This window comes from Bos taurus, chromosome 4, assembly GCF_002263795.3.
Source record: "Bos taurus isolate L1 Dominette 01449 registration number 42190680 breed Hereford chromosome 4, ARS-UCD2.0, whole genome shotgun sequence".
Lineage (NCBI taxonomy): Eukaryota > Metazoa > Chordata > Mammalia > Artiodactyla > Bovidae > Bos > Bos taurus.
Genome location: NC_037331.1, coordinates 60,805,208 through 60,831,845, shown reverse-complemented (window position 1 = coordinate 60,831,845; position 26,638 = coordinate 60,805,208). Strand labels below are relative to the sequence as shown.

The following is a 26,638-nucleotide window of genomic DNA, read 5'->3' as shown; positions in this document are numbered from 1 at the left end:
TGTTAGTGTCTCCCTTCTCTTACCTGTAAAAGAAAGGATCAAAATGGGTAGCTTGTCAGCTCTAACTTTGCATGCAGTTTGATGGGGTTAAAATAAAAAGGGCCAACAGGAGTTTTGTGTATAAGCATTAACAGGTCTGTTAAAGTTAACCTTATTTTCCCTGTGATAAAGGCCAGTGCCCAAGGCGGCTCACTGGTCATTAGTGACAAGTGTCTGGGGGCTCACCAGACCTGCGCCTCAAGAAGGCCAAGACTGAGTCCACCTTGGCGTGAAACAGGAGCTGGAGAGCATATGAACATAAAGCTATGTAAGTTCAAAGGTCCAGTGGGATTCCAAGCAGAAGGGCCCTTAATCCTAGATTTAGGAATGAAGGAAAGCAGGAACGCCCAGGCACAGGAGTGTGAAGGGATCTGCTTAAACAGGGTGGGGTGTGCGAGCGTTGCGGGTGGGGCTTTGAGTCAGGAGGCAGTTGATGCACTGGAGAGCCGCACCTACCGCTGCATCCCCGCCGGCCCGGGGCCAGGCTATCACTAAGCCGGCAAAGCCACTCTTGGGAACCTCCCAGCCCCGTCGAGGCCACGTGATCTAGCGCCAGGGCCAGGAGAGGCGTGCCCTGCCCCCTGCACCCCCCACGCATGCGCGCGGGTCCGGGCGCTGAAATTCAAATTTGAACCGCCGCTGCAGGCCGAGTCGGACTTCGGAGGCAGTGGGGAAGAGGAGAGGAGCTTGGGGGAGTTCCCCACCACCTTCTTGTTTTCTTCAAGTGACACACTGAGACGGCACTCACTTTTCTTTTTCTGAATTTGAACCACCGTTTTGGCCGTCTCGTAATCGACACGCGAAGTCCGGGGCGATGGACCCGTTTACCGAGGTGAGAAAACTTGCGGGCAGAGCCAGCCATGACGGCTGCCACCCCCCACCCCTCCCTTCCTACTTTCTGTCAACCTCCCGGCCCAGTGGCCGGAGAGCGCGTGCGCGCGCGTGCGCAGAGTTGGCGTGCGAGAGTCCAGCTTGGAGCTGGGGGGATGCGGCGGGTTCCCTCTTTGTGGCAGTAGTTTGTCCGCGGTTTTCTTGGTCTTATCCTGCAGATAAAGCTCTGCGGGGAAAGTTTTGAGTCTGTCCTCAGTAGCAGTAGTGAAAAGACCTCCTGTCAGCCCCGGTTATATGCCCCTCTGGAGTGGATTCTGGGTCTTCGAAGGGTGCTGTGGGGGCCTGACGAAACAGAGCCTCTTCGAAGTAAAAGCCGGGATATTGCAGGGTGGAGTCTGTGGCCAACTGACTCAGTGCAGTGTGTGCAGCCGCCGCCTGGAAATGAAATGGAATGCGGTTTGCCGGGTTCCTGTGACTCGCAAAGGAGCCGTGCGTTTAATAGTCTCTCAGTTGTGTCCGACTCTTTGCCACCCTGTGGTCTGTCCATGGAATTTTCCAGGCAAGAATACTGGAGTGAGTTGCCATTCCCTTCTCCATTCCATACATTTAAGAATGCAGTGAACGAAATGACAGCAAAGTGTTACAATAAGCCTGTGCTTGAAACCATTGCATCCGTTCCTATGAAGTCAATAGTTCTCTTCAGTTTCTATTGCTTACCTAACTAGCAAAGAAGATTCATACCTGAGGTTGACACTAATTGAAAGGAAAATTGCTAGCCGAATATGTTCAAGTCAAAAGTTACAGCCCACGACTTAAAAAAAAAAAGGAAGAAACCTGTTTTGGGTATGTTTATGGGGCATAACATTAGAGCAGGACTTAACTCGTCTTTTGTTCTTTGGAAATTAAATATTAATTACATCATTACTGTGTCGATTATTTGTCTAGCTTTGACTTTTGTTTCGAATGTACGTTGACCCACTCAGGAATTTCGTGTGGCCAGTTGTCCACTACCTTTTCTTCACGGACAGTTCCTCTTTTTTACGGTGTTGTGCAAGTGTCAAACTGTTACTTTTTGAGTTGTTGCAAAGTGGGTCTAAAAATTTCTCTACACTAGATAGAAAAGCTTGAGTGGGGAATATTAATACTCTCTCTCTTAATATATATATATTTTTTGAGATGTAGTTACAATTCTGTTAGGTCTAAGATATTAAAAGTTACAGCAGTTAGAATTTGCTGCTGCTACTGCTAAGTCGCTTCAGGCGTGTCCGACTCTGTGTGACCCCATAGACGGCAGCCCACCAGGCTCCCCCGTCCCTGGGATTCTCCAGGCAAGAACTCTGGAGTGGGTTGCCATTTCCTTCTCCAATTAGAGTTTACTTGTATTCAAACACAACAGTATTTGTTTCCAAATTCTCAATCATCTCAGGGATACACAAAAATTTGTTAACCTTAAATATTCTAACAGAAAAATCCTGAGCACATTTTTTAGCTTTAGGGAATAGAGCTGGTGGTTCACCACGGATTTTTCACTTACATTGAAATTAAAAAGGATATATGATGTTACAACTAAAAATAGGATTCCTTAAAATATTAGCCCTTCCTGTTCTCAATAGTTTTATGTTTCTAAGTAACTGACAAAAACAAAGCATTTTGAAAGTTGGCTGAAAATTGCACTTCATTTTACTTAAAAATGTTATTCTGAAGCTAGTACAAATCTCAGTTGAAAGAAACTTTTATTTGAAAGAAACTTTTCATTTTAGAGTGCAGCTCAGAAATATGTGTGGTTTAGTGTGTATGTTTTATATTTTGAGAAGTTAGACCGATTGCTGTTGGAATCAACAGCTTTGACATCTTTTCCTTAATTGGGAGTGAGTGAACTATTTGAAATGGTTCCAAAGATTAGGTGCTTAATTATAGCATTCATAACATTTTTGTACAGTGAAGCTAACTGTTCCTTGTCTGAAAAAGAAAATTGAAAGTCAGTTAAAATGACTTTCTCAGCCGGAGTTCCTTATCAGAACCATAGAACACAGAAAATTATTTGAGAGAAACTATTTTTCTCAGTTTTCCCAGAAGTGATTTTTTTTCTCCCAAAAGTGATTCTTAACCATGCCATTCTGTAGGCATAGGGGAGATGTTAATTCATTACATTAATGCCAGGGCCTTAAGGATTAATTCTCCTGGTAACTCTTGTTGAGAAAGGCTGTGCTGTGCTCGGTCGCGTCTGACTTTGTGACCCCATGGACAACCATCCTAAACTCTTGTTTCCTCAGACAAGGCTGTTGTGCAGTGGTTCCCCTCCGTGTTGTCACTGGTGCTGTTTGGCTCACTTTCTGTCTGCCCGCCTGTTCTGCCAGGCAAACTTTGTTTTGACCTCCGGCTCACAGTTTGATTCCCCTTCTTCAGAGGGGACATCACCTTTCACAGTACACATCTCACTTGCATTTATATGTACCTGTTGAACATGTTTTCTCTTAGAATGTAAGCTTTGTGAAGGTAGGAAATTGTTCAGAGAGATGTTTCTGTAACATCAAGCACAATCCAATAACGGTCTGCTGAATTGATGTGAAAGAGAGCCGTTCAGTGTAAATTGCTTTACAGACAAATAATTAAATAAAGCAGTAACTGTTAGAACATTTTAGCAATATTCTTTTCTTGTAGGAAATCTCAAGTATAATGCATCCATTGCCCAGTAACACGTGGCCATGTTGTTTTACTGTATCTGCCTCTAATCCCTCTCACTGAAATATTTGGAAGCAAATTCTAGAAGGCATATAATTTTATACATAAATACATAGGTATTCATCACTGAACACTAAAGACTTTTTAAAAAATCATACTTCTATTATCACACCTAAAAAATAAACAGCAGTTCCTTAAAATCGTCAAGCATGGTCAGTGTTCAGCTGTTCCTAAGTGTCTCATGATTTTGCAATCTGAATCAGCATTTAGACAGAGTCCACAGGACCATGTGTTCCTGATGTTCTTCATGGACCAACCAGAGATAAAGAAAGAATCCATCTTGATTTATGGATAAGCTAGCAGTTAAGGCACATGTTTATTATTATGATCAGCTAATAGCATTAAAAAGTTAATGTTGATCATATGAATTTGCTTAGTTCTACTGATGATAAGTTTTTAAAAGAACAATTGGATTTAGTCAAGCTATAGTTTTTCTTTTTTTTTTCTTTTTTTTTTCAAAGGTGCTCGCCTCTCTCTTACCTCTCAACTTGTTATCTTTATCCTTCCTGGGCCTAGTTAATAACTCTTGCTCTTCAGGTCCTAATTGAGATGGCACCTCCTTGCCTGACTTCTCAGGCTGTGCAGATACTTCGCTGTGCTCCCAGCAAACTCTGAGCTGTCCTTCCTCCCAACCTGATAGTGTAGAGCAATTTTTCTGTCATGGTCTATATGCTCCTCCAGACTGAGTGAGAGGAAGGTGGCAAGACCATCCCCTGGCCTCAGCCCCTAAATGATACCTAGAACAGAAGAAGCTGCTGCTCCACAGATTTCTGTTCAACGAAAAAGTTTGTTTTAACAAGTTGCATCCTTCTTCTTCCAACCCCAGGAGTCCCATTTCCCAGCAGCAACCGCAGGGCCCGCTGGGAGACGGGGAGGGGACTTGGTGACCTCTAGGTGCTGAGCCCTGCAGGCCTCTCAACAGAAAAGATGAGGAAGGAAAGGGGCAGTGAGAGATCTTAGGATTCTCAGCAGAACATATCACCCGGCAATCTTCTTCACCAGATTCTGCCTCCTGCCTCGGACTCAGCCTCCCCTCTAGGAGGCCGCCGCAAACTCCACATCAGACTTCAGAATTCCCCACCAAGGTGACCTCTGGCTTCCCGAGGCGACCCTCCTGACCTCGGACCCCCCCCCCCACCCCCCAACGCCTCCCTTGTAAGCCTCGTCCCCCTTCCCTTCAGCCTTCTCCCTCAAGCTCCACCTCCTTTCCTCTTAGCCTCCTCCCTCAACCCCAACCTTTTCCAGCCTCTGCCCTCAGCCTGGACCTCCTCCTCTCTGCCTCAGCCTCCTTCTCTCAGCCTCCTCCTCTCAGCCTCCTCCCTCAGCCTTTCCCAAACGCCTCCCAAGCTATAGTTTTTAGCAAAGCAGTTAAGAGTCCAGACTCTGGAGCCTGGTTCTTGATCTTGCCTTGCTACTCGTTAGCTGTGTGACCTATGGCTTGTTATTTAACCCCTACCTGAATTTTTTCATCTCTAAAACAGTAGTAAAAACAGAATTTCAACAAATCATCTTTGAAGATGGAATGAGTTAGTGTATGCCGACACTGAAAGTACTTGAAGTCCTGTCTAAGCGCTAGTGATTGTTGTACTTGTTGCTTGCTGTGCTTAGTCACTCAGCCATATTCGACTCTTTGTGACCCCATGGGCTGTAGCCCATCCGATGCCTCAGTCCATGGGGTTTTTCAGGCAAGAAATACTGGAGTGGGCTACCATTTCATTCTCCAGGGGATCTTCCAGACCTAGGGATCAAACCCATGTCTCCTGTGTCTCCTGCATTGCAGGCAGATTCTTTATCCATTGAACTATCTGGGAAGTTCTTTTTGTATTTGTTGTTAGATGGATTTAAAACCATAAACTTATTACTTATAATGTCAGTATTAGCATTTTAGTCTGAAGATCTACTGATGGTGATGGTCACCTCAGGTTAGCATAGGAAATCCACAGCTAGTTGTGTCAAGTCAGAACTTTCCATGTAGGAACTTTAAAAAAGAAAAAGCTACAGTTAAAATATATGAAACCTTTTTTTCTTGTGATGTAAATTGACAAACATGCTATCACTGTTTTGGATAGAGTTTCTTTAATTTTCCACAATTAAGTGAACTCTTTATGATGACCAGGGAAGGAATGCTTCTAGAACATTTTGAAAATAATAAATTGTTATTGAGTCTACTTTGTTTAAGAAGGTAGGAAATCAGTAATATCTCCCAGAAAAAAATTCTGTCAGAAATGGTTTGAGGGATGTGGGGCAGAAATTGCTTAAGGACTATACACTTCAGTTATTTTAGATCCCTTCATGTGGAGTATCTTATTTCCTGATTGTTAGTAATTGCACTGTTTAATTTTTTTTAATGCCTCTATTATTTGAAGGAGGAGGTGTGATATTTAAAGGAAGTGAGTGAAGTCAAGTCGCTCAGTCATGTCCGACTCTTTGCGACTTCACTTCACTCACTTCCTTCAAATATCACACCTCCTCCTTCAAATAATAGAGGCATTAAAAAAAATTAAACAGTGCAATTACTAACAATCAGGAAATAAGATACTCCACATGAAGGGATCTAAAATAACTGAAGTGTATAGTCCTTAAGCAATTTCTGCCCCACATCCCTCAAACCATTTCTGACAGAATTTTTTTCCCTTGAAGGAGGAGGTGTGATATTTGAAGGAATGTACCTTATAAATAAAAAAAACTCTTAAATTCCTGATATACTATTATAAGAAAGAGTAACTTACATTTATGTAGCTGTTGACTTTATGTATTTTAGATATATCACTTCTTTTACATTAAAATCTTTGGTATCTATAAGTTTTATATTACAGATTAGGGAACTTTTTTGCTTATCTACTTTAATTTGTTTTAATCTTGAAATTTTTGAATCTAATGTAACAATAGAACACTTTGTGTATATTTGAATTGCAAAACCTCATTTTTTTTGACCCATTGCTCATAACTGAAAATATACTGACTCATAAGTATTCTAACTGACCAGAATGGAATGTGGGTGTGTCCATAAATGAACATATTTAAGCTAGTTTTGTATCTTAGGAATGATATATTTTATTGTGATTAATGATTTATTTTATTTAATTTGTATAATACTGTCACTTTTGAGTTTGTTGAAGACCTTAAAGGATAAAGGTTTTGTGTTTTGGAAGGCATTTGGCTCATAAATTATTCTTTCAGTGACATAGCATTTAGATTTAGTGTTACTTCTTTCAATGAGAGATCATTCCTAAGATAAGCTCATGCTTGTTTTTCATATTCAAAGGGACTTAAAAAATGATTATTCTGTCTTAATTAAGCAATTAAAAAGGTTAGATTAAGTTAAATTCCTTAGTCTGCAATAATTACTTTATCTGTGTTTGCAGGACAGTGTATACTCCAGCCAGTAATTTGCACGCCTTCTCTGGTTGTGTTCAAAGAGAATGAATTGTTTTACAGGGTTTTGTGTTTGTTATACTACATTGATTTCAATAGGAGCATATTTTGGGGTTTGAAAAGTGTCATATTCATGATTCTATGGAATACTAAGAATTCAACTTAAAACTGTTTTATTATATATAGATATTTAATTAAATAAAACATAAAAATATTTAGGTTGATTTTTCTCTTAGGAAGGATCTTATGTTTTCAAAGGACTATTAAGTCAGTTATCTCTTGCTGTTTACCATCACCCCAAATCTTAGTGGCTGTATTAGTTTTGCTGCTATAAAAAATTACTACAGATTTGCTAGCTTAACGTCATACATGTTATCTTTGGTAGGTCAAAAGTCTGTTGGGTTTTGCTGGGTTCAGATCAAGGTGTTAGCAGGATTGTGTTTCTTTTTGAGGATTTGGGGACATCTGTTTCCTCGCCTTGTTTAGCTGATAGAGGCCCCCTGCTTTTTTTGGCTTGCAACCCCCTTTCTCCATCTTCAGTGCCCCCAGTTCCATCATTCTGACCTCTGCTTCCCTTGTCACATCTTCTCTGACTCTGACCTTCTGGTCTTCTCCCTCATAAGGACAGTTGCGATTACATTGTGCTTAGTCAGTCAGTCATGTCTGACTCTTTGCAACCCCATGGACTGTAGCCTGCCAGGCGTCTCTGTCCATGGGGATTCTCCAGGCAAGAATAATGGAGAGGGAGGGTTGCCTCCTCCAGAGGATCTTCCCAACCCAGGGATCGAACCCAGGTCTCCCGCATTGCAGGCAGATTCTTTACCGTCTGAGCCACCAGGGAAGCCCAAGAATACTGGAGTGGGTAGCCTATCCCTTCTCCAAGGGAACTTCCCTACCCAGGAATCAACCTGGGGTCTCCTGCCTTGCGGGCAGATTTCTTTACCAGCTGAGCTACCAAGGAGGCCCTGTGATTACATTGGGCCCACTCAGAAAATCCAAGATAATCATTAAGGTCATTAATTTAATCACATCAGTAAAGTCCCTTTTGCCATGTAAGGTAACATATAGGTTCACAGGATTAGGATAATAAACAACTTTCAGATCAGATCAGATCAGTCGCTCTTTGCAACCCCATGAATTGCAGCATGCCAGGCCTCCCTGTCCATCACCAACTCCCGGAGTTCACTCAGACTCACGTCCATCGAGTCAGTCATGCCATCCAGCCATCTCATCCTCTGTCGTCCCCTTCTCCTCCTGCCCCCAATCCCTCCCAGCATCAGAGTCTTCTCCAGTGAGTCAACTCTTCGCATGAGGTGGCCAAGGTACTGGAGTTTCAGCTTTAGCATCATTCCTTCCAAAGAAATCCCAGGGCTGATCTCCTTCAGAATGGACTGGTTGGATCTCCTTGCAGTCCAAGGGACTCTCAAGAGTCTTCTCCAACACCACAGTTCAAAAGCATCAATTCTTCGGCGCTCAGGCTTCTTCACAGTCCAACTCTCACATCCATACATGACCACAGGAAAAACCATAGCCTTGACTAGACGAACCTTTGTTGGCAAGGTAATGTCTCTGCTTTTGAATATGCTATCTGGGTTGGTCATAAACAACTTAAGGCAACTGTTATTCTGCCTACCATAGTGATTAAAACAACCACCATGTTATTTCCCATGACTCAGTGGCTTAGCATTTGGGCTCTGCTGAGCTGGACTTCTGGTGTCCCCTGGGATTATACAGAAGTCTGCAGTCATATAGAAATTTCTGGACTGGATGGTCTAAAATGGTCTTCCTCCCAAGTCTGGTGGTTGATGCTGGCTGTCAGCTGGGCCATGTGTCTAGCAGGCTTAACCGGGGCCTCTTCACAGGAAGACAGTGTTCCAAGAGAGTGAGAACAGAAACCCCAAGACCTCTTGAGCCCTGGGATTGGAAGTCACGTACACAGTATCACTTCTGCCATGTTTTAACAGTCAAAGTGAATCATAAAGCCAGCCTGATTCAAGTACCTTTTGAGGGAAACAGAAAAAAATCTGTGGCCATTTAAAATCTCATGCAATGAACTTAACACATTTCATTTCCCCTTTAATGGTCATATTATATCTAATCAAATTTTGACATGACGGTGCTCATTTGGTGAATATTAATTACTGAGAATTTGACTTTTGAAATGTATTTAACTGTTATTATACATGTTTGATGACAGTTAGTGATTTGAGGAGGCATCTGAAGTTTTGTGAACCTTTGACTAAACTTATGCTTTAATGCTCTGGTGTATCGTAGAAACTGCTTGAGCGAACCCGTGCCAGACGAGAGAATCTTCAGAGGAAAATGGCTGAGCGGCCCATCCCAGCAGCAAGGTCTCTGACTCATGCCAAGCGGATCAGGGAGCCACTTTCGGAAGCAAGTAACCAGCAGCCCCTATCTGATGGCGAAGGTAATAGGCTTTGTGGGGAAAAGTAAAATTTGCAGTTTTCAAAATGCAAATAAGTGCCAAACACTTTATTGTTCCTGCAGAAGACCAAGGTCTTTGGGAGACAAATGGAATAGCCTCCAGGGGAAAGATAAACCTTTTATTGTATTCCAGGCCTATTATATTAGGCCTGGAACCTATCAGGCGAGAGCAAAATTTCTAACAAATATTTCAGATTAACTGGTTGAACTTTATTTTCCTCATTCCAAAAGTATCATTAAAACCTCTAAGGGAAGAATACTGTGGGAGCAGTGGAGCACTTACACTGGCCATAGTGTTGAGTTTCTCTACTCCTCTTACATAAACAGGGCAACAAAAGGCAGGCCTGCCTGCGGATGCTTGAAATATCATGAGTCTTTTCATCCTCTGTCTGCTGAACAACGTCCCTCAGGCTGGGCACAAAGTATAGGTTGTTAATCTACAGATTTACTGAAATTAAATAGAAACAAAATTAACCACCAACACCCCCATCCACCCCAAGAAGAACTTCCTTGGTGGCTCAGTGGTAAAGAATCCTTTTGCCAATGCAGTAGATGTGGGTTCAGTCCCCAGGTTGGGAATATCCCTTGGAAAAGGAAATGGCAACCTACTCTAGTATTCTTGCCTGGAGAATCCCATGGACAGAGGAGTTTGCAGGCTATAGTTCATGGGGTCACAAAGAGTTGGACACAGTATAGCAACTAAAACAAACAACAACTCCTGCAACAAACTCAAATGCACCTGGAAACTTTATTATTCTTTCCTAAATCCTGGCCTCCTCAGCCTGTATCAGTCAGCTGGTTTAATCTTTTGGAATAATCTGGAGATGATAATGTTCCTTAGTAGACATTTAAAATGCACATAGAAAAAGAATATTAAAGAGGGCAAAACCAGTATTACAAAAGAGATGAGGGCATAGTGCTGGCTCCCAACTATTTTGTAAGCTAACCATAGAATGAGAATTTCTTTTGTATGTTAATACATTTTGAAGGGAGGGAATACCGTATATATTATATGGGAAAACAGAGATTTAGCTCTAGTCTAGGATCTTTCCACTGTAGCACAGCTTTATGCATTCAGATATTGAGTAGTATGTACTTGAAAACTAGTGGTTAGAACTGTATTTTGATGCTTAAATGGAAATATTTACTGTTTCATATAAGAAATGTAAACTTGAAGCATTCTGTATTTTCAGATAGTGAAGCATGTTAAATAGGAACACTTCCAAAAAAGGATTAGATTAGTTCATTTAAAATATACCCTTAAGTGAGTTGCAGAAGATTGGATATTCCTTATGCTGTATATTACATCCCATGGCTTATTTATTTTATACCTGGAGGCTTTTTAACCTCTTTATCCTCTTCCCCTATATCACCCACCATCCCACCCCCACCAAGTAACACATATAATTAAAATCTGTGTGTGATTTATAAGAGCTACTTTCCTTTTCGTGAGAAAAACTGAACATGTGGGAAGCATCATCTCCCAATGAAAAGAGAGTTTAAAGAAGTATAAATGCCACCAACACCAGTCATACTTCAGTTAAGAGACAATTTTTTCTCAGGCTGGTAGTTTACTGGTTTTTTCCCTGACCCACAGCCTCCTTCTCTCCTTTTCCATCATCATTGAAAGTTTCATGATGTATTATTTAATTAGATTGATATTTATGAGGGCAATCATGACTTCCCACTAATGATACTTCAGTTACTGCCAGAATAAGAACACTTGATTAGACAGACAGTGAAACTGACCTCAAATGGAATTTACATTCTTACCTTTTAAAGGATTAGTTTTATAGGAGGTATAGTAGAACTCATTCATAGGTAAAAATTATATTCCTTGTGTTTGGATAGTTCCTTTTTCTTTTAGGACTTTTTAATTAGTTTTATAGGTGTTCATAGAGGTTTAAAATGTAAAATGTTGTTAAACACTTGACTTGATGAATTTGCTTGGTACTGGTCAGATAATTCAGTCAGTCTTTTGGTTCTCTGCCTCCTAAACCTCAAGCCAGGTGTCCTTCTACTCTTGTTTACTGTTCATGAAAAATTGTTTTTAAAAGCAGAAAGCTTGTTTTTACCCTTAGCTCAGGTGTGTCATGTTAAGCAGGTAACTCGATTTCTCTGGACTTGATTTTTCTTATTTAAAAATGTGGTAACTGGACTGTATGATCTTTAAAATCCCTTAGAACATTTGCTTTGCTTATTCTGTGTGCATACTTTTTATTTCCTAGTGTCTGAAGACCACAAAGAACATTATACATAAATCTTGAGGATGTTATTTGAAGATTTTTTCATTCAGGTTTTTTTAAACTGCTAAATTATATCTTGCTTAAACATAAATCTCTAATGTCAGATTTCCAAGTTACTGAAAAATGTAGAATTTTACATATTTCTTCTTGTGAATGAAATCATTTAAAGGAACAGAGAGACTAGTGTTTTATTCATTTGTACCTATGTTTTTTTCATGCCATGCAAAATTACAGAACTTTTAATTTTTTGTCCTTTTAACCTAGAGAAATCTTGCACAAAACCATCACCATCCAAAAAACGCTGTTCTGACAACACTGAAGTAGAAGTTTCTGACGTGGAAAATGAAAAGCCAGTTGAGTCAACGTCTGCAAAACCTTGTTCTCCAAGGCCTGTGTCCCCTCAGGCTCAGCCACAGATGTCTCAGGCACCCGCTGGTGTCAGTGACTCCTTGGCTGCCCCAGCCTCAGCACCACTGCTGGGTGTGAGGAGTGGGCCGAACTCAAGACTGGGAGCAGCTGCAGCCTCTTCAGTCAGAACACGAATGCAAAAGCTGGCTGAGCAGCGGCGTTGTTGGGATAGTGACGATGTGACAGGTGTGCACTCTTGTGGACCGTGGGGTCCTTAAATCTGTTTCAGTGCAATTCAACTTGGTAGGTTAAAAATTTTATGTATCAGTTAACACATGAAAGGTAAATGCTTTTGATCTATGTCCTGAGTATCCATTGCTTGCTAATGGTTTATATATCAATATATATTTATCGGGTGTGTTCTCATTGAAGTAAACGAGATGAGGTTCTTAGACTGGTTCACAAAACCTTGATCTTATAAAGGAACTATCTTATATTTGCAATGAAAACACTAAAGGATAAACTGTACTCTTGGCATTATCAGCCTTGCTGACCTTCAGTTCTGTATTCAAGAAATCCTGTTTCATGGATTCACTGAATAAACCTGAGTGACTAAGGTATGCAATGCTGTTCATAGGGGAAAAGAAAATTTCAAAAAATATTTATCGAGTACCTGCAAAACATGTAATCATGCTAAGGTGCTGGAGACTATAGATAAAGCGACCTGATCTTGCATTTCATGGGCCCGTAATCTGATGGAGAGCTTATCTCTTACCTTATTGCGAAAAAAGCCTTGGAATGGCTTACAAAAATGAGTGTGCATGCTCAGTAGTGTGTAACTCTTTGCGACCCCATGGACTGTAGCCCACCAGGCTCCTCTGTTCATGGTCTCTTTCAGGCAAGAATACTGAAGTGGGTTGCCATTCCATCCTCCAGGGGATCTTCCCTACCCAGGGAGGAGGAAATGCAAACCTGACTTTTGCATTTCATGGGCCCGTAATCTGATGGAGAGCTTATCTCCTACCTTGTTACGAAAGAAGCCTTGGGATGACTTACAAAAATACCTATGTTAAAAATTTGAAAAATGAGAAAAATCAATATGAAGAGAAGAAAAAACAAAGTGAAAGGTAAAGTTAGTTTACTAGATACAGGCCTTAAGGTCCTCCTCACTTCCTAGAGATGGTTCTGAACTCACTAGCAGCTGATGCAGAGAGGTGAAACACTATTAGTTACATGATAATGTTTATAGAACAGAAGAAACAGAGTCATGGTTGGCATTAAGACCTGAGAGAACTTTCCTCTCTGGGTCCTAAAGATACTTTTGTAGGAGCTAGCAAAGGTGTAAGGTTTCTCAGGGTAGGCAGACAGCTGGCTTCTGGCTCAGTTCAGTAGAAGCAGTGCCGAAGTGAACCAGCCCAGTGCAAGCGGACAGTCCATGGTGACTAAGCCTTATCCAAGGAAGCTTTGGCTTTCAAATATTGTAGGAGAGGAGACTGAGTTCAAAGAGGCTAAGACACCTGCCCACAGTCAGTGCTAAAATGCAAACACTAGGAGTTTGAGTTTGGGGCTCAACTTTTATGTCCTGCCTGATGTCTATGGGTTATACACCCGTATTCCACTGATACTCCACACTGTCAGTTATACCTGTTGATTTTAGTAGCGGGTGGGGCTAACCATCCTGCTTTTAGTATGTCTGAGGAAGCTAGCCAGTTAATGTGCCCGAATAGAAAGATGTCCCATTCTATTTTGTAGAAAATATCTATGGGCAGCAGAGTGCAGATTTTCCTTTCAGAAAAAAGAAAAAGAGTTGTGATGTAATACTTGATCAGAAGAACAATCAAGGCCCTGAGCATTCTTAGGAGAAACTGTTGCAACAGTGATCTTGAATATTTTGAAAGCAAATATTAACAAATGCCTACCTCAGTCTTGAAAATAAACCTCCTTAAGGCATCATAGCTCGTCTTAATTTTAAGCATTGAAAGTTGTTAATAAAGTGTTTGTGATGAATGATTTAGTGAGTGCTATTCAAGACTGTGGCCATATGCCAATTAAAGGTTTGAGGAATAATAAAGTATAATTTATCTGAAGCTGTTGTTTCTGATAGAGAATAGAAGAGTGAGGGGTCTATTAAGTCCATTTCTAAAGCATGACAGTAAAACTATCATCTCTTTAGAAGACAGTGCATAGTCTGAGGAAAATGATAAAGGTATGCAAAAAAGTATTATAGGGAAGGTGGTGGTCAGGGAAGCTTTTCTGGAGGCGACAAAGGCAATTAACCTGGACTTTGAAGGGCAGCTGGCTTCAGACAGTAGAGATATTCTAGGCAGGAGCAACAGAACATATATATTAATAAAAAGCACAGAGGTATCATGAACACAGTATGTGTATAAAGAGTAGGCATTCTGGTATACCATTCATGTGGTATAAAAGCAAGAGATAAAATTCAAAGAAAGCAGCAGGGTCCATAGCATTTGGAATTTAATCAGAAGGTGATGGGGAGGTACTGAGAGTTTAGGTAGGCAAATGCTTTAGAAAGATCACTCGGCATCTGAATTGAGGAGAGATTGAAGAGGGCAGAGATTTGAAGCAGGAAGACCAGTTAAAAGATTAATATTGTGATTCAGGCATAATAATGAAGGCCCATGAAAGTAAAGAGGCTAGATTTGAGAGATTTAGCAGAAAGAATCTGTGGGACCTAATGACCAGGTGGTGGATGGTAAGGGAAAAGGGAGGAAGAGGCGTGATAAAGAGGACTGTGTTTGAAGCAGTTTCAACATTAGATATATTATTTGAGGTGCAAATGGGATAGTCAAATGTAGGTAGTTGGTAGTTAGAAGGAGACCATGAAGGATAGGCTGCAAAGGCAGAACTAGTAGAGGATGATGTCACATATGGAAATTCAAGGCCTGCCAAATGTGTAGGCATTGGGTGAAAATACCAAAAGCAACTTGAGTGCAGCTGTGTATGCAGAAGTCAGATTGAAGTGAATTGAGTGGTGAGTGAATTTAGTGCAGGGAAAGAGGGATAGTAACTAAAAGCGGGTGTATGTTGATGAGAGGATGATTGGTTTTAGCTTTAAGATGAGAGAGAATTGAGCATATTAATGTGTAGAAAACAAAGTTTGTAGAGAGGAAGAAGTGGTTATTTGGAGCAAGATCCCTGAGAAGGTTTAAGAGGAGTAGAATTGAGAATTCAGGCAGATGTATAAGCTTTGGACAGTAGGAGGGCTATCTGTTCTGTTGACAGAATTTGTGGAATAGGAAGTGCCATGAGCTTTGCCGTATATGCTTTATGCATACAGACCTTTTGTGGTTAAGTATTGGCGTATTTGAGATTTATTTCCAAATGAAGTAACTGTGCAGAAAAACATATTAGTCTAGCCCTGTGCTATTGGTATTGGATATGGTATGGTATTGGTATTGGATATGATATTGTGCTACTGGTGTTGGATATGGTATGATATCCAATATAGTATTGGATATGGTATTCAATATCATAAACAAGAGTCATATGTCGCTTTTTAAATTTAAATTAATTAAAATGAAATAAAGTTTCTTATTGCTCTTACCGCAGTTCAAGTGCTCACTAGCCACAGTGGCTAGTTGTTACTGTATTAGATGGCATGAATATAGAACATCTCAATCATTGCAGAAAGTTCTATTGTATAGCACTAACCTAGTACATTCTAAAAACAAGTATGTTGAATATGTAATCTTAATTTGTGCAGTGTTATAACATCATTAATTAATCCTAAAAATATAACCTCAATGTATGATGTTTTATAGATTTCATAATCTATCAAATGATTGGAAAACTAAGTAACAAAGTATTTCTTTTTTAATTTGGGTCAAGTATCTGATTTGAAAATATATTGTCAAATTTAAGCAGTTTGGTAGTTTCATGTGTATTAGAAAAGCTTTTTTTTTTTTTTGGAGTGATCCCTTTATTACATACACATATAGCTCATGGACTTTAACTTTCAAAACATTTTCAGATGATATACCTGAAAGCTCACCCATCTCAGCAATGCCATCAGAGGAAAAGGCTGCCTCCCCTCCCAAACCATCCCTTTCAGATGCCTCAGCAACTCCAGTTGGGAGAAGGGGCCGACTGGCCAACCTTGCTGCAACTATTTGTTCCTGGGAAGATGATGTAAAAACCTCATCTGCAAAGCAAAACAGTGTGCAAGAACAGCCTGGTACCACTTGTTTATCCAAATTTTCCTCTGCAAGTGGAGCATCTGCTAGGATCAATAGCAGCAGTGTTAAGCAGGAAGCTACATGCTGTTCCCAAAGGGATGGCGATGCCTCTTTGAATAAAGCCTCATCCTCAAGTGCTGTGGGTGCATCTTTGATTAACGTTGCGATTTCTAGCCCTGGGGTAAGTAAATATAATTTGGTATTTGGTAACCTTTTTGTTTGTTGTTATAAGAAATAATTATATAATAATATATATATATATATATATATATATATATATATGTCTGTAGGTATGTATTTTATAACATATATAGAGGATGTTTATGTATTTTTAGAGTATTTCATAGAAAGTAAAAAATCATAAATTTGATATTCTGACCCAAGTTATCAATTAACAACTAAATTATACAAATTTAATGTACTTCCAAAATATGTGCTTTTGAATGATGGAGCCTCTTCTTACTCATCACGAGAGCCTGAAAATTACCTTCTCTATTAAAATGCTCTATGTATGTGTATAAATACAAGAAAGACATCAAATATCGCTGAAAGCTAGTAGCTGTAGTTACCTCCAGAAGGCAGTTGTCAAGGGTGGGTATGATGCTTTCACTGATACCCTTTTGAAGTATTTGAAAGATTACCCTGCCCATGTGTTATCTCAATGGTTTTTAAAAATAACATGAAAAAAACAAAAACGAAAAAAAAAATGTTGTGTTTCTGAGCATTATCTTTAAGTGTAGAGCTCAGTTTTAGAATGACACCTGCATTCAATCCCAGCCCTGCCACAAAATTAGAAGTGTGGCTTTGGAGAAGTTACTTAATCTTGCGAGACTATTTTTCCATTTGTAAAATGGGAAAGAAAAGGTTGTGGGAGGATTAAATGAGATAATGTTCATAAAGCACTTAGTATGGTACTTCGCACATAGTAAGTAGTACTTATAATTTGCCTTTAAGTACATGATACATGATTTAATTAAAATACAAATATATATGTATTTGGCCAATACAGTTAATATTCATAAGGGTACTAGTATGATGATACAAAAGAAATTGTTTTTTAAAATAGTGAGTAACCCTCTCCCTTGTACTAAATTACCCATCAGAATATTATGTAGACTAAACTACATAATTTGAATAATCACATTTTCTAAGTTAATTTTTTTCAAACCTTTCAAATTAATTTGATCTATTAGAGAGCAAGAAACTTGTTTACATGAGTGTACAAAAAGGCTATCAAGAATATAGGATTTGAATTATTTTGTTGTAGAAATATCTTTAACTATTGTGTTGTTATTTACCCTGTTATCATGTTTCAGAAAGCTACTTCTTCCCCAGTGAAATCTTCTACAACATCCATCACCAGTGCTAAAAATTGTAAGGTCCAAAATCCTGAACTACTTCAAAAAACCTCTGTTAGTCCTCTGAAAACAGAAGTATCAAAACCAGTTGAGAAGTCAGCTGTATCCCGTACAGTTCGGCCCAAGGAAGAATTAAACAGAGAAATTTGTCTGCGGTCTCAACCTAAGGACAAATCTGCAACACCAGGTTACATATTTTGAAAAAATCTAAAGTACTGCTGACTATTTTCAGGGTGTCTGTTCTTAACATTTTAAATATCCAGTTGTGAATATTATAGTGTTGGTTTACCAGGGCAAATGCCTGAATGCATCAGTGAGATTTCTTCAAAGTCAACTTTAATTGAGCGAATGAATATTCGTTATTGTAGATTAGCCCAGTTACTGGTCAAAAAGTTTAACTTGTTACATTTTAACAGTTTAAGCATTTTTTTTTTCTCGAATGACCATGCTAGATACTTTCTTCTATACCTAAAAATCACATTTTAAGGATATAATGCAGAAACATTCTTATAACCAAGTGTGCAGAGCAGTGTGTCTCAAACTGCACTATGACACATCCCTAGTAGCAAAGGGAAGAGAATATGTATACAGATGACTCCACTCTCATTAAATTTATATGTGTGTATACTGTACGTGAATATATACATAGGAAAATTCAGTTTTCCTATAGTAAATTGATGCTCCAGGAAGTTCATATTTATCTTGTGTATACTTCTGGTATACCCCCACCTGATTGAGAAACACAGGACTAAAAATTATCTCTCAAATATATGGTAATATAGTTTACTTTGAGCTATATTCTTTTTCATTAGAACTGCTTTTTGTATTAATTCTCAATTTTAACTTCTTAAAAATGTAATATCTCCAGAAACAATAGTTCATCATAAAAGAGAAGTCATACAGAGATAAGAGTGGGGAATCCATTAGTTACAGGATAAGTAGAATCTAGCAGTCAGTTTCCAGATGAGCTGAAATGAGAAACAATAGCAAAATCCCCATGTGAAATTAGACTATGACTCCCAGTATTCTAAAGACTTATGACATAGATAAGAATGACATAAATAAGAAGTATTCTTGGGAAGTCTCTGCTGATGCATTCGTTGGTTAGGACTTGTTGCTTTCACTGCTATCATGGGTCAAATTCTGCCCTTTACTTGTTTTTGCAAATAAAGTTTTATTGGAACACAGCCACACCCATTTACTGTCTGTGGCTGCTTTCATGCTTCCGTGCAGGATTGAGTAGTTGTGGAATGTGCGATGGCCATATGGCCTGCAGAGCCCAGAATATTTACTCTTTGGCTACTTATGGGAAAATGTTTACCACCTCCTTTTATGTAGTACAACCCTAGCATTGTTGTAGTGGAAGTGATATATAGTCCACTTGTATTTTAAATGTATTTCATACTATTTAAAATAAGTACTAAGACTTGGTGAAATCAAGACATACTTTGATAAACTAAATTATCCTTAATTATCATTTTTTAAAAAGGATTTAATCACTGGATTTTCATGTTATACTTCCTAAAATAAAATAAAATAAATTGGACTGTAGAGATATTAGTAATTGAGTTATCATGGCCAGGATACTTGGTGTTTGCTGCTGCTAAGTCGCTTCAGTCGTGTCCGACTCTGTGCGACCCCATAGACTGCAGCCCACCAGGCTCCCCCGTCCCTGGGATTCTCCAGGCAAGAACACTGGAGTGGGTTGCCATTTCCTTCTCCAATGCATGGAAGTGAAAAGTGAAAGTAAAGTCGCTCAGTCGTGTCCGACTCCCAGTGACCCCATGGACTGCAGCCTACCAGACTCTGCCGTCCGTGGGATTTTCCAGGCAAGAGTACTGGAGTGGGGTGCCATTGCCTTCTCCACTTGGTGTTTAGGGCATATCATTAATGCACATACAGTCAATTTCCAATTATTTAGGTTCTGACTAAGTAGTTTAAGGGTTTTCTAATCCCCTCTGTCCTCTCACTCTACCTTTTAAAATTTTTTTGTGTTTTTTAAAGTATTAAATCCTATAAAGCAAATTTTGGGATATAGAACTAAATAGTATGGTTAAAAAAAGTATTTTTAAGTTTTTTGAACTATTTTCCTACTGTTTTCTTTCTGAATGAATATTCCTAGTAGAATAAAAGCATTTTGGAGCTGAACTGGATTTAGAACATTTCCCATAGAAATCATAATTGTTATTTATTCTAAGTAGCCTCTAAAATGTGTGTATTTTCTTTAGGAGGATCAGGAATTAAGCCTTTTCTGGAACGCTTTGGAGAGCGTTGTCAAGAACATAGCAAAGAAAGTCCAGCTCGTAGTACACCCCATAGGACTCCCATTATCACGCCAAATACAAAGGCCATACAAGAAAGATTATTCAGGCAAAACGCGTCTTCATCTACTACTCACCTAGCACAGCAACTCAAGCAGGTATATCTTACTGTGTTTAACATTATTCATTACGTAGCCTCAGCGTAGGACCTAGATGTCAAATTCTGATGCCAGTCTTTATGACTGAGATGAATAGCATCTTGATTCTCTGTATCACTTATTTCAAATTAAAAGTGTTGTTGTCTTATATTCCATGTATATTATGAATTTTTTAATCTTAAAAATGAAGAGAAAAAAAAATGAAGAGAAGCAAAGTTAGTAGTATTTGGATATTATTAAACGTACTTTTGGCTCTTGTGTAAAATAAAGATTTTGATGGTTTTAGGAACGTCAAAAAGAACTAGCATGTCTTCGTAGCCGATTTGACAAGGGCAATTTATGGAGTGCAGAAAAAGGCGAAAACTCAAAAAGCAAACAACTAGAAACCAAACAGGTAACATAAACAAGAACTGGGATTTAACTTGTAGTTCTGTATTGTAAAATAGTTCTCTATACAGTTTCTTGTTCTGATTAACTATGCTGCTTTCCATTCATAAACTCTTTAAATGTTCATACCAACTTGGCTTTTCTCTTGTGATATTTTGCCATTTAATGGAACTTCTAACCATGTTTATGATGACCTACTTAAAATCAAATTTAAAAAGTATTCTCACCTTCAACTGATTTCAGATTCCTTTTGACATTCTATTTAGATGTTGATTTTCAAATGTTTTTCAGAATCTACTTTTATCAGTAATGATTATATATCTCTCCTCAAATATCATACATTTATACTACCTGTAATCGTTTTAGTCACCAAATGCCTCCCAGATTTCTTTTTGCTTATATTGTTCTACGTGCTAAGTCGCTTCAGTCGTATCCGACTCTTTTTGAGCCTGTGAACCGTAGCCCACCAGGCTCCTCTGTCCATGGGATTCTCCAGGCAAGAATATTGGAGTGGGTTGCCATGCCCTCCTCCAGGGGATTTTCCTGACCCAGGGATTGAACCCACATCTCTTATGTCTCCTGCATTGGCAGGCAGGTTCTTTACCATCAGTGCCACCTGGGAAGCCTCTTACCCATACTACTTCTCATAGTATAATTTCATGGATAAGCCTTCAGCAAAATTCCTACTGTGTTAAACTCTCTTCTATTTCATCTACATGCCTATTGTGTACAAAAATACTATGTTAGGAGATAAATATGCATATATATTACTTATAATTTTATTAAATATGATTGATATACAGCACTGTATAAGTTTAAGGTATACAGCATAATGACTGACATTATGAAATGATGACCCCAATAAATTTAGTGACTCTCCATCATCTCAGATATAAAATTAAAGAAGGAGAATAAAACATATTTTCCTTGTGATGTGAACTCTTAGGATTTACTCTTTCATATTTAATTTAACAGTAGTGTTAATTATGTTAATCATGTTGTACATTATACCTCTAGTACTCATTTGTCTTATAACTGGAAGTTTGTACCTTTTGACCACCTTCATCTAATTCCACATCTCCCTCCCACCTCCTCTGGTAACCACAAAGCTGATCTTTTTCCCTATGAATTTGTTTGGTTTTTGAAGTATAATTGACCGACAGTACTATGCTAGTTCCCACACAATATAGTGATTCATTATTTCTATAGATTACAAAATGGTCATTGTGATAAGTCTAGTTACTCTTTGTCACCATACAAAGGTATTACTTTATTATTGACTGTATTCCCCGTGCTGTACATTTCATCCCTGTAACCCATTTATTTTGTAACTGGAAGTTGTACATCTTACTTTCCCTGTGTTAGGTTACATTTTTAAGCTAAAAATAATAGAATTACATTTAACATGGATACCAGTAGAAATAGAATAATACATTTAACCATATTCTTTGAAAAGGATCTATTTGATTTTATTTTTTTACCAGTTCCCTTGCTTAACAAATCATGCTTCCCAAAGTTCTGATCTCTTTTTTTTTTTTTTGTCTCACTTGTCCTGGAACATCTCTTTCCCATCCTCATATCTAGCTTCAGCCAATCACAGAAATGCTGATGATGCTTGGCTGCGCTGCCCTCACCTCTCTCCTGAACTCTAGTCGAGCTTTGGTTGACTGGAAGAGCTTTCTTTGCTGGAGAATCTTCCCCAGATAGTCTCTGTCTTCACTTAGGGCTTTACTGTATACTTCCTCATCTAAAACAATCCGGTAGTTCTTCCTTGGCTCCTTCCTTTTGTTAGTGTCTTTCTTCCCACTGGCCTCTAGCACATATTATGCATAAATACACACACATCCAGTGATATGTTTTCTAAATATGTTGCCAAGCTGCCTTGACCTCTGTATTTTCCTCTGCCATTGCCTTTACCCTCGCATGAGCACCTTGCTTTTAGTCTGGCTACTCTCCAGTCCACTGCTAACCCACTGCTGCCAGAAAAATATTTCCAAGAGGCAGATAAGCATGTATTCCTTTGCTTAAAATCCTGGAGAGCTTCCCATAGCCGTCATCAGAAGGAGTGTCTAAAAGTGCTGGATTTGATAGCTAGAATCATTCAGAAACCTGACTTCTCTTCACTGCTCCTCTGCATGTGTGCTTCAGCCCTGTCATGCAGACTATTTGCAGTTTCTTGAGTGTACCCATGTTTTCAGATCTGTTTGTCTTTGCTTTGCTAGTCCCCCTGGGTGAAGTATCTCTGTGATGAGCTGCTTCATTAAGAATAGGTCAAACTTTAATTACCTTTGGAAATTTTTACTTGGTCCTTTCCCCAGTTCCCCTCCCTCCTTGTTTGGGTCCATGCCATCCTGTTTTTACCTCACTAGAATATTTATTTTCCTGTAAGTGTTTTAACTTTGCTTTCCAGCACTGTATGAGAGCCACATTCTTTTCTATCTGTGTTCTTAGGCTTTGGCTCATAGTAGGAACTCAGTAAATTTATCTTTGGAGGAAGTTCAGTTCAGTGCAGTCGCTCAGTCATGGCCGACTCTGCAACCCTATGGACTGCAGCACACAAGGCTTCCCTGTCCATCAACAACTGGAGCTTACTCAAACTCATGTCTATTGAGTCGGTGATGCCATCCAACCATCTCATCCTCTGTTGTCCCCTTCTCCTTCTGCCTTCAATCTTTCCCAGCATCAGGGTCTTTTCAAATGAGTCAGTTCTTCACATCAGGTGGCCAAAGTTTCAGCTTCAGCATCAGTCCTTCCAATGAATATTCAGGACTGATTTCCTTTAGGAGGAAGAAATGAATGGGCTAATCCTTCCCACTAGCATTTGTTGTTCAGTCGTCCATTGAGTCAGTGATGTCATCCAATCATCTCATCCTCTATTGCCCCCTTCTCCTGTGCTCAGTCTTTCCCAGCATCAGGGTCTTTTCCAATGAATCAGCTCTTTGCATCAGGTGGCCATAATATTGGAGCTTCAGCATCAGTCCTTCTAAAGAATATTCAGAGTTGATTTCCTTTAGGATTGACTGGTTTGATCTTCTTGCTTTCCAAGGGACTCTTGAGAGTCTTATTACAGCACCATAGTTCGAAAGCATCGGTTCTTCTACTCTCAGCCTTCTTTATCGTCCAGCTCTCACATCTGTACATGGCTACTGGAAAAACCATAGCTTTGACTATATGGACCTTTGTTGGCAAAGAGATGTCTCTGCTTTTTAATATGCTGTCTAGGTTTGTCATAGTTTTTCTTCAAGGAGCAAGCTGGAAAAACCATCGCTTTGACTCGACGGACCTTTGTCGGAAAAGTAATGTCTCTGCTTTTTAATATGCTGTCTAGGTTTGTCATAGTTTTTCTTCAAGGAGCAAGCTGGAAAAACCATTACTTTGACTAGACAGACCTTTGTCGGAAAAGTAATATCTCTGCTTTTTAATATTCTGTCTAGGTTTGTCATAGTTTTTCTTCCAAGGAGCAAACGTCTTTTAATTTCATGGCTGCAGTCACCGTCCACAGTGATTTTAGAGCCCACAGAAATAAAATCTGCCACTAATTCCATTTTTTCTGCATTTAAATTTCCCATGAAGTGGTGGGGCCAAGATGCCATGATCATAACAAAAGCAACTCTTTAAATCTCCCTTCTCTTCCCTTTCTTTGCCTCCTTTTCATCTAGACTCTTCCAAAGGAGTGTCTCTACTTGTATCTTGCAGTTTTTCTCTTCTTCTTTCTTGATCTCTCCACTCATGCTCTCACCACTACCTTTATCAAATTCACCAATGATCTTCAGAATTACTTTTCTAGTGTTTAACTTGACCTGTTAGCAGCAGTTGACTTTGTGAATCACTCCCTTTTGTCTGAAGCACCTTCTTCACTTGGTTGCCAGTATGTTACAGTCTCATGGTTTTCCTTTTCTTTCTCTAGAAAATACAGAGCAACAGATCTTTAAAGTTTTTGTGTTAAATGATTCCTAAAAAATCTGTGGACTCCTTCCCTAGATAGTTGTACATATGCATTTAAAGAAAATTCTGAACACAGTATTGGGAGAGTTCAAGGGTCTTCCCACTTCAGAATTCATCTGTGGTACCCATAGAAAAAGCAACCTAAGTGATGGGAAGAGAAAGCAGTTGAGTGTGATGTAACTAAAGTCAAGGGAAGAAGGAGCCTTTCAGAAGGAAGGAGTGGTCAGTATTGTCACGTGTTTGTTGTAAATGTGGACTGAACTGAGATCACAGTAAGGAGCTTGTTGTGACTTGGCAGAACCTTTTGGTGAAGTGGTGAGGGTAGGAGGCAGGTAGTGGGTGAAGAGTAGAGTCCATTAGTATAGGCAGTCCCAGAAGTTTGTCTCTAAAGGGCAGGGAGCAAAGATATGGTGGCTGAAAAGGGATGTGGAAGTATATAGTTTTAGCTTGTATTTGTTTTGTTCTTCTTGAGGAGACTTAGTTATTTTTTCCTCTTATTTGCCTTTCACTTGAATTGGTTTATCTAAAGCTGAACTCTGATGTGAATTTTCATTCTCTCTTGCCTGCTGCTGCTGCTAAGTCACTTCAGTCATGTCTGACTCTGTGCGACCCCATAGACGGCAACCCACCAGGCTCCCCCGTCCCTGGGATTCTCCAGGCAAGAACACTGGAGTGGGTTGCCATTTCCTTTTCCAGTGCAGGAAAGTGAAAAGTAAAAGTAAAGTCGCTCAGTCGTGTCCAACTCCTAGCGAACCCATGGACTGCAGCCTACCAGGCTCCTCCATTGCCTAGTGGTCTCTAAAAAAGATTATGTACTGTGAATTATCAGGAGTATGAACTAGTGTTCTAAACATGGCTGGACCTTCTCAACATTCATTTTCTGTTTTGTTCTGAGGAAGTTTATTTCTAACAATGACTCTTATTTGTTTCATTTAATAACATGTAAAAAGACAAGATTTATAGTTTTGAGAAATAAAATTTACATCTTCATTTGCTTTTTGCAGGAAATTCACTGTCAGAGCACTCCCCTCAAAAAACAAGTTGATCCAAGTACCCCATCACTTACAGTAACAGAAAAGGTGACAGAAAATCAGACACCAGCAAACCCTTCTAGTAGAGAAACTTCAGGTAAGCATTTTCTATTTCTATTTCACTTAAAATGTCAGTTTCAGTCTACCATAATTTTGGAAGCAGCAGAAATGCTGTTCTAGTGTAAAAAGACAAATTAATTTTTTGTTTGTTTCTAGCCGTGCTATATGCTTCTTCCTTAGTTTTCTTTCCAGAGTGAGAACTCATACTCTTAATGAGAGTATAAATTTACTATAAATATTTTTTGGAGAAAAACTTAGTAGTATCTATTGAATTGTAAAGTGTGTGTACTCTTTATTCAACTTCTTTGCAAGTGTTTCTGTAAGTTGAATTCTTAGAACTAGTGTGCAATGGATGTATGTACAAATTTATTAGTTGTTGCATCTTTTGTAATAGTGGTAAGATTTAAATAACTTAAATGCCCATCAGTAGAAGACTGTAAATAAATTGTGCTAAATCCATGTAATTGAGTATTATGTAGCTGTTTAAAAAAAGTAAGGTGTATGTAGTGACATTTAATATATCATAGACAATTTTTTTTTTAATTGTGGTGAAAAACATATTACTAAAATTCACCATCTTAACAGTTTTTAAGTATGCAGTTCAGTAGTATATTCACATTGTTGAGGAACTTTCATCAGGCAAAACTAAAACTACATCCATTAAACAACAACTCCCCTTTCCCCCTCTTCAGCCTTTGGTCACCAGCATTCTACTTTCTGTTTCTGTCAATTTGACTGCCTTAGATAGCTCATATAAGTGCAGTCATATGGTATCTGTATTTTTGTGACTGGCATATTTAATTTAACATAATGTCCCAGGGTTCATCCATGTTGACATGTCATATGTCAAGTGTGTGATATGATTATTTTCCTTTTTAAGGCTGAATAATATTTTCTTGTGTATATATACCATATTTTGTTTATCTGTTATCCATTGATGGACATGTGGATTGTTTCCACTTCTTAGCTATCGTGGGTAGTGGTGTTATGAACACGGGTGTGCAAATATCTCTTTGAGACCCTGCTTTTAATTCTTGTGGCTATATACCCAGAAGTGGAATTGCTTGATCATATAGTAGTTCTACTTTTAATATTTCTGAGGCACTGTTATACTGGTTTCCACATTGGTTACATTATTACATCCTGGTCACACAGTGTTGTCACCAGTGCATGCGGGTTCTGATTTCTCCTCACTCTCATCAACACTTGATAT

The 26,638-nt window shown here is 39.1% G+C and overlaps 1 protein-coding gene across 10 annotated transcripts in view; it reads left to right on the top strand.

The window, feature by feature from the left end:
- The window catches only part of ANLN (anillin, actin binding protein), a 174,811-nt gene that overhangs the window by 113,131 nt on the left and 35,042 nt on the right, over positions 1-26,638 (top strand). For 7 of the 10 annotated variants that reach the window (XM_024991077.2, XM_059885872.1, XM_024991073.2 and 4 more), the window contains exons 1-8: positions 664-871; positions 9,262-9,415; positions 11,943-12,272; positions 16,021-16,406; positions 17,542-17,770; positions 19,812-20,002; positions 20,289-20,396; positions 25,339-25,462. In XM_024991077.2, coding sequence (XP_024846845.1) covers positions 854-871; positions 9,262-9,415; positions 11,943-12,272; positions 16,021-16,406; positions 17,542-17,770; positions 19,812-20,002; positions 20,289-20,396; positions 25,339-25,462 — 1,540 coding nt within the window. In that variant the 5' untranslated portion in view covers positions 664-853. Of the gene's footprint in view, positions 1-663; positions 872-9,261; positions 9,416-11,942; positions 12,273-16,020; positions 16,407-17,541; positions 17,771-19,811; positions 20,003-20,288; positions 20,397-25,338; positions 25,463-26,638 lie in introns of those variants that run through there. The other 3 variants (XM_024991075.2, XM_024991076.2, XM_015469486.3) reach the window with 1 other exon arrangement.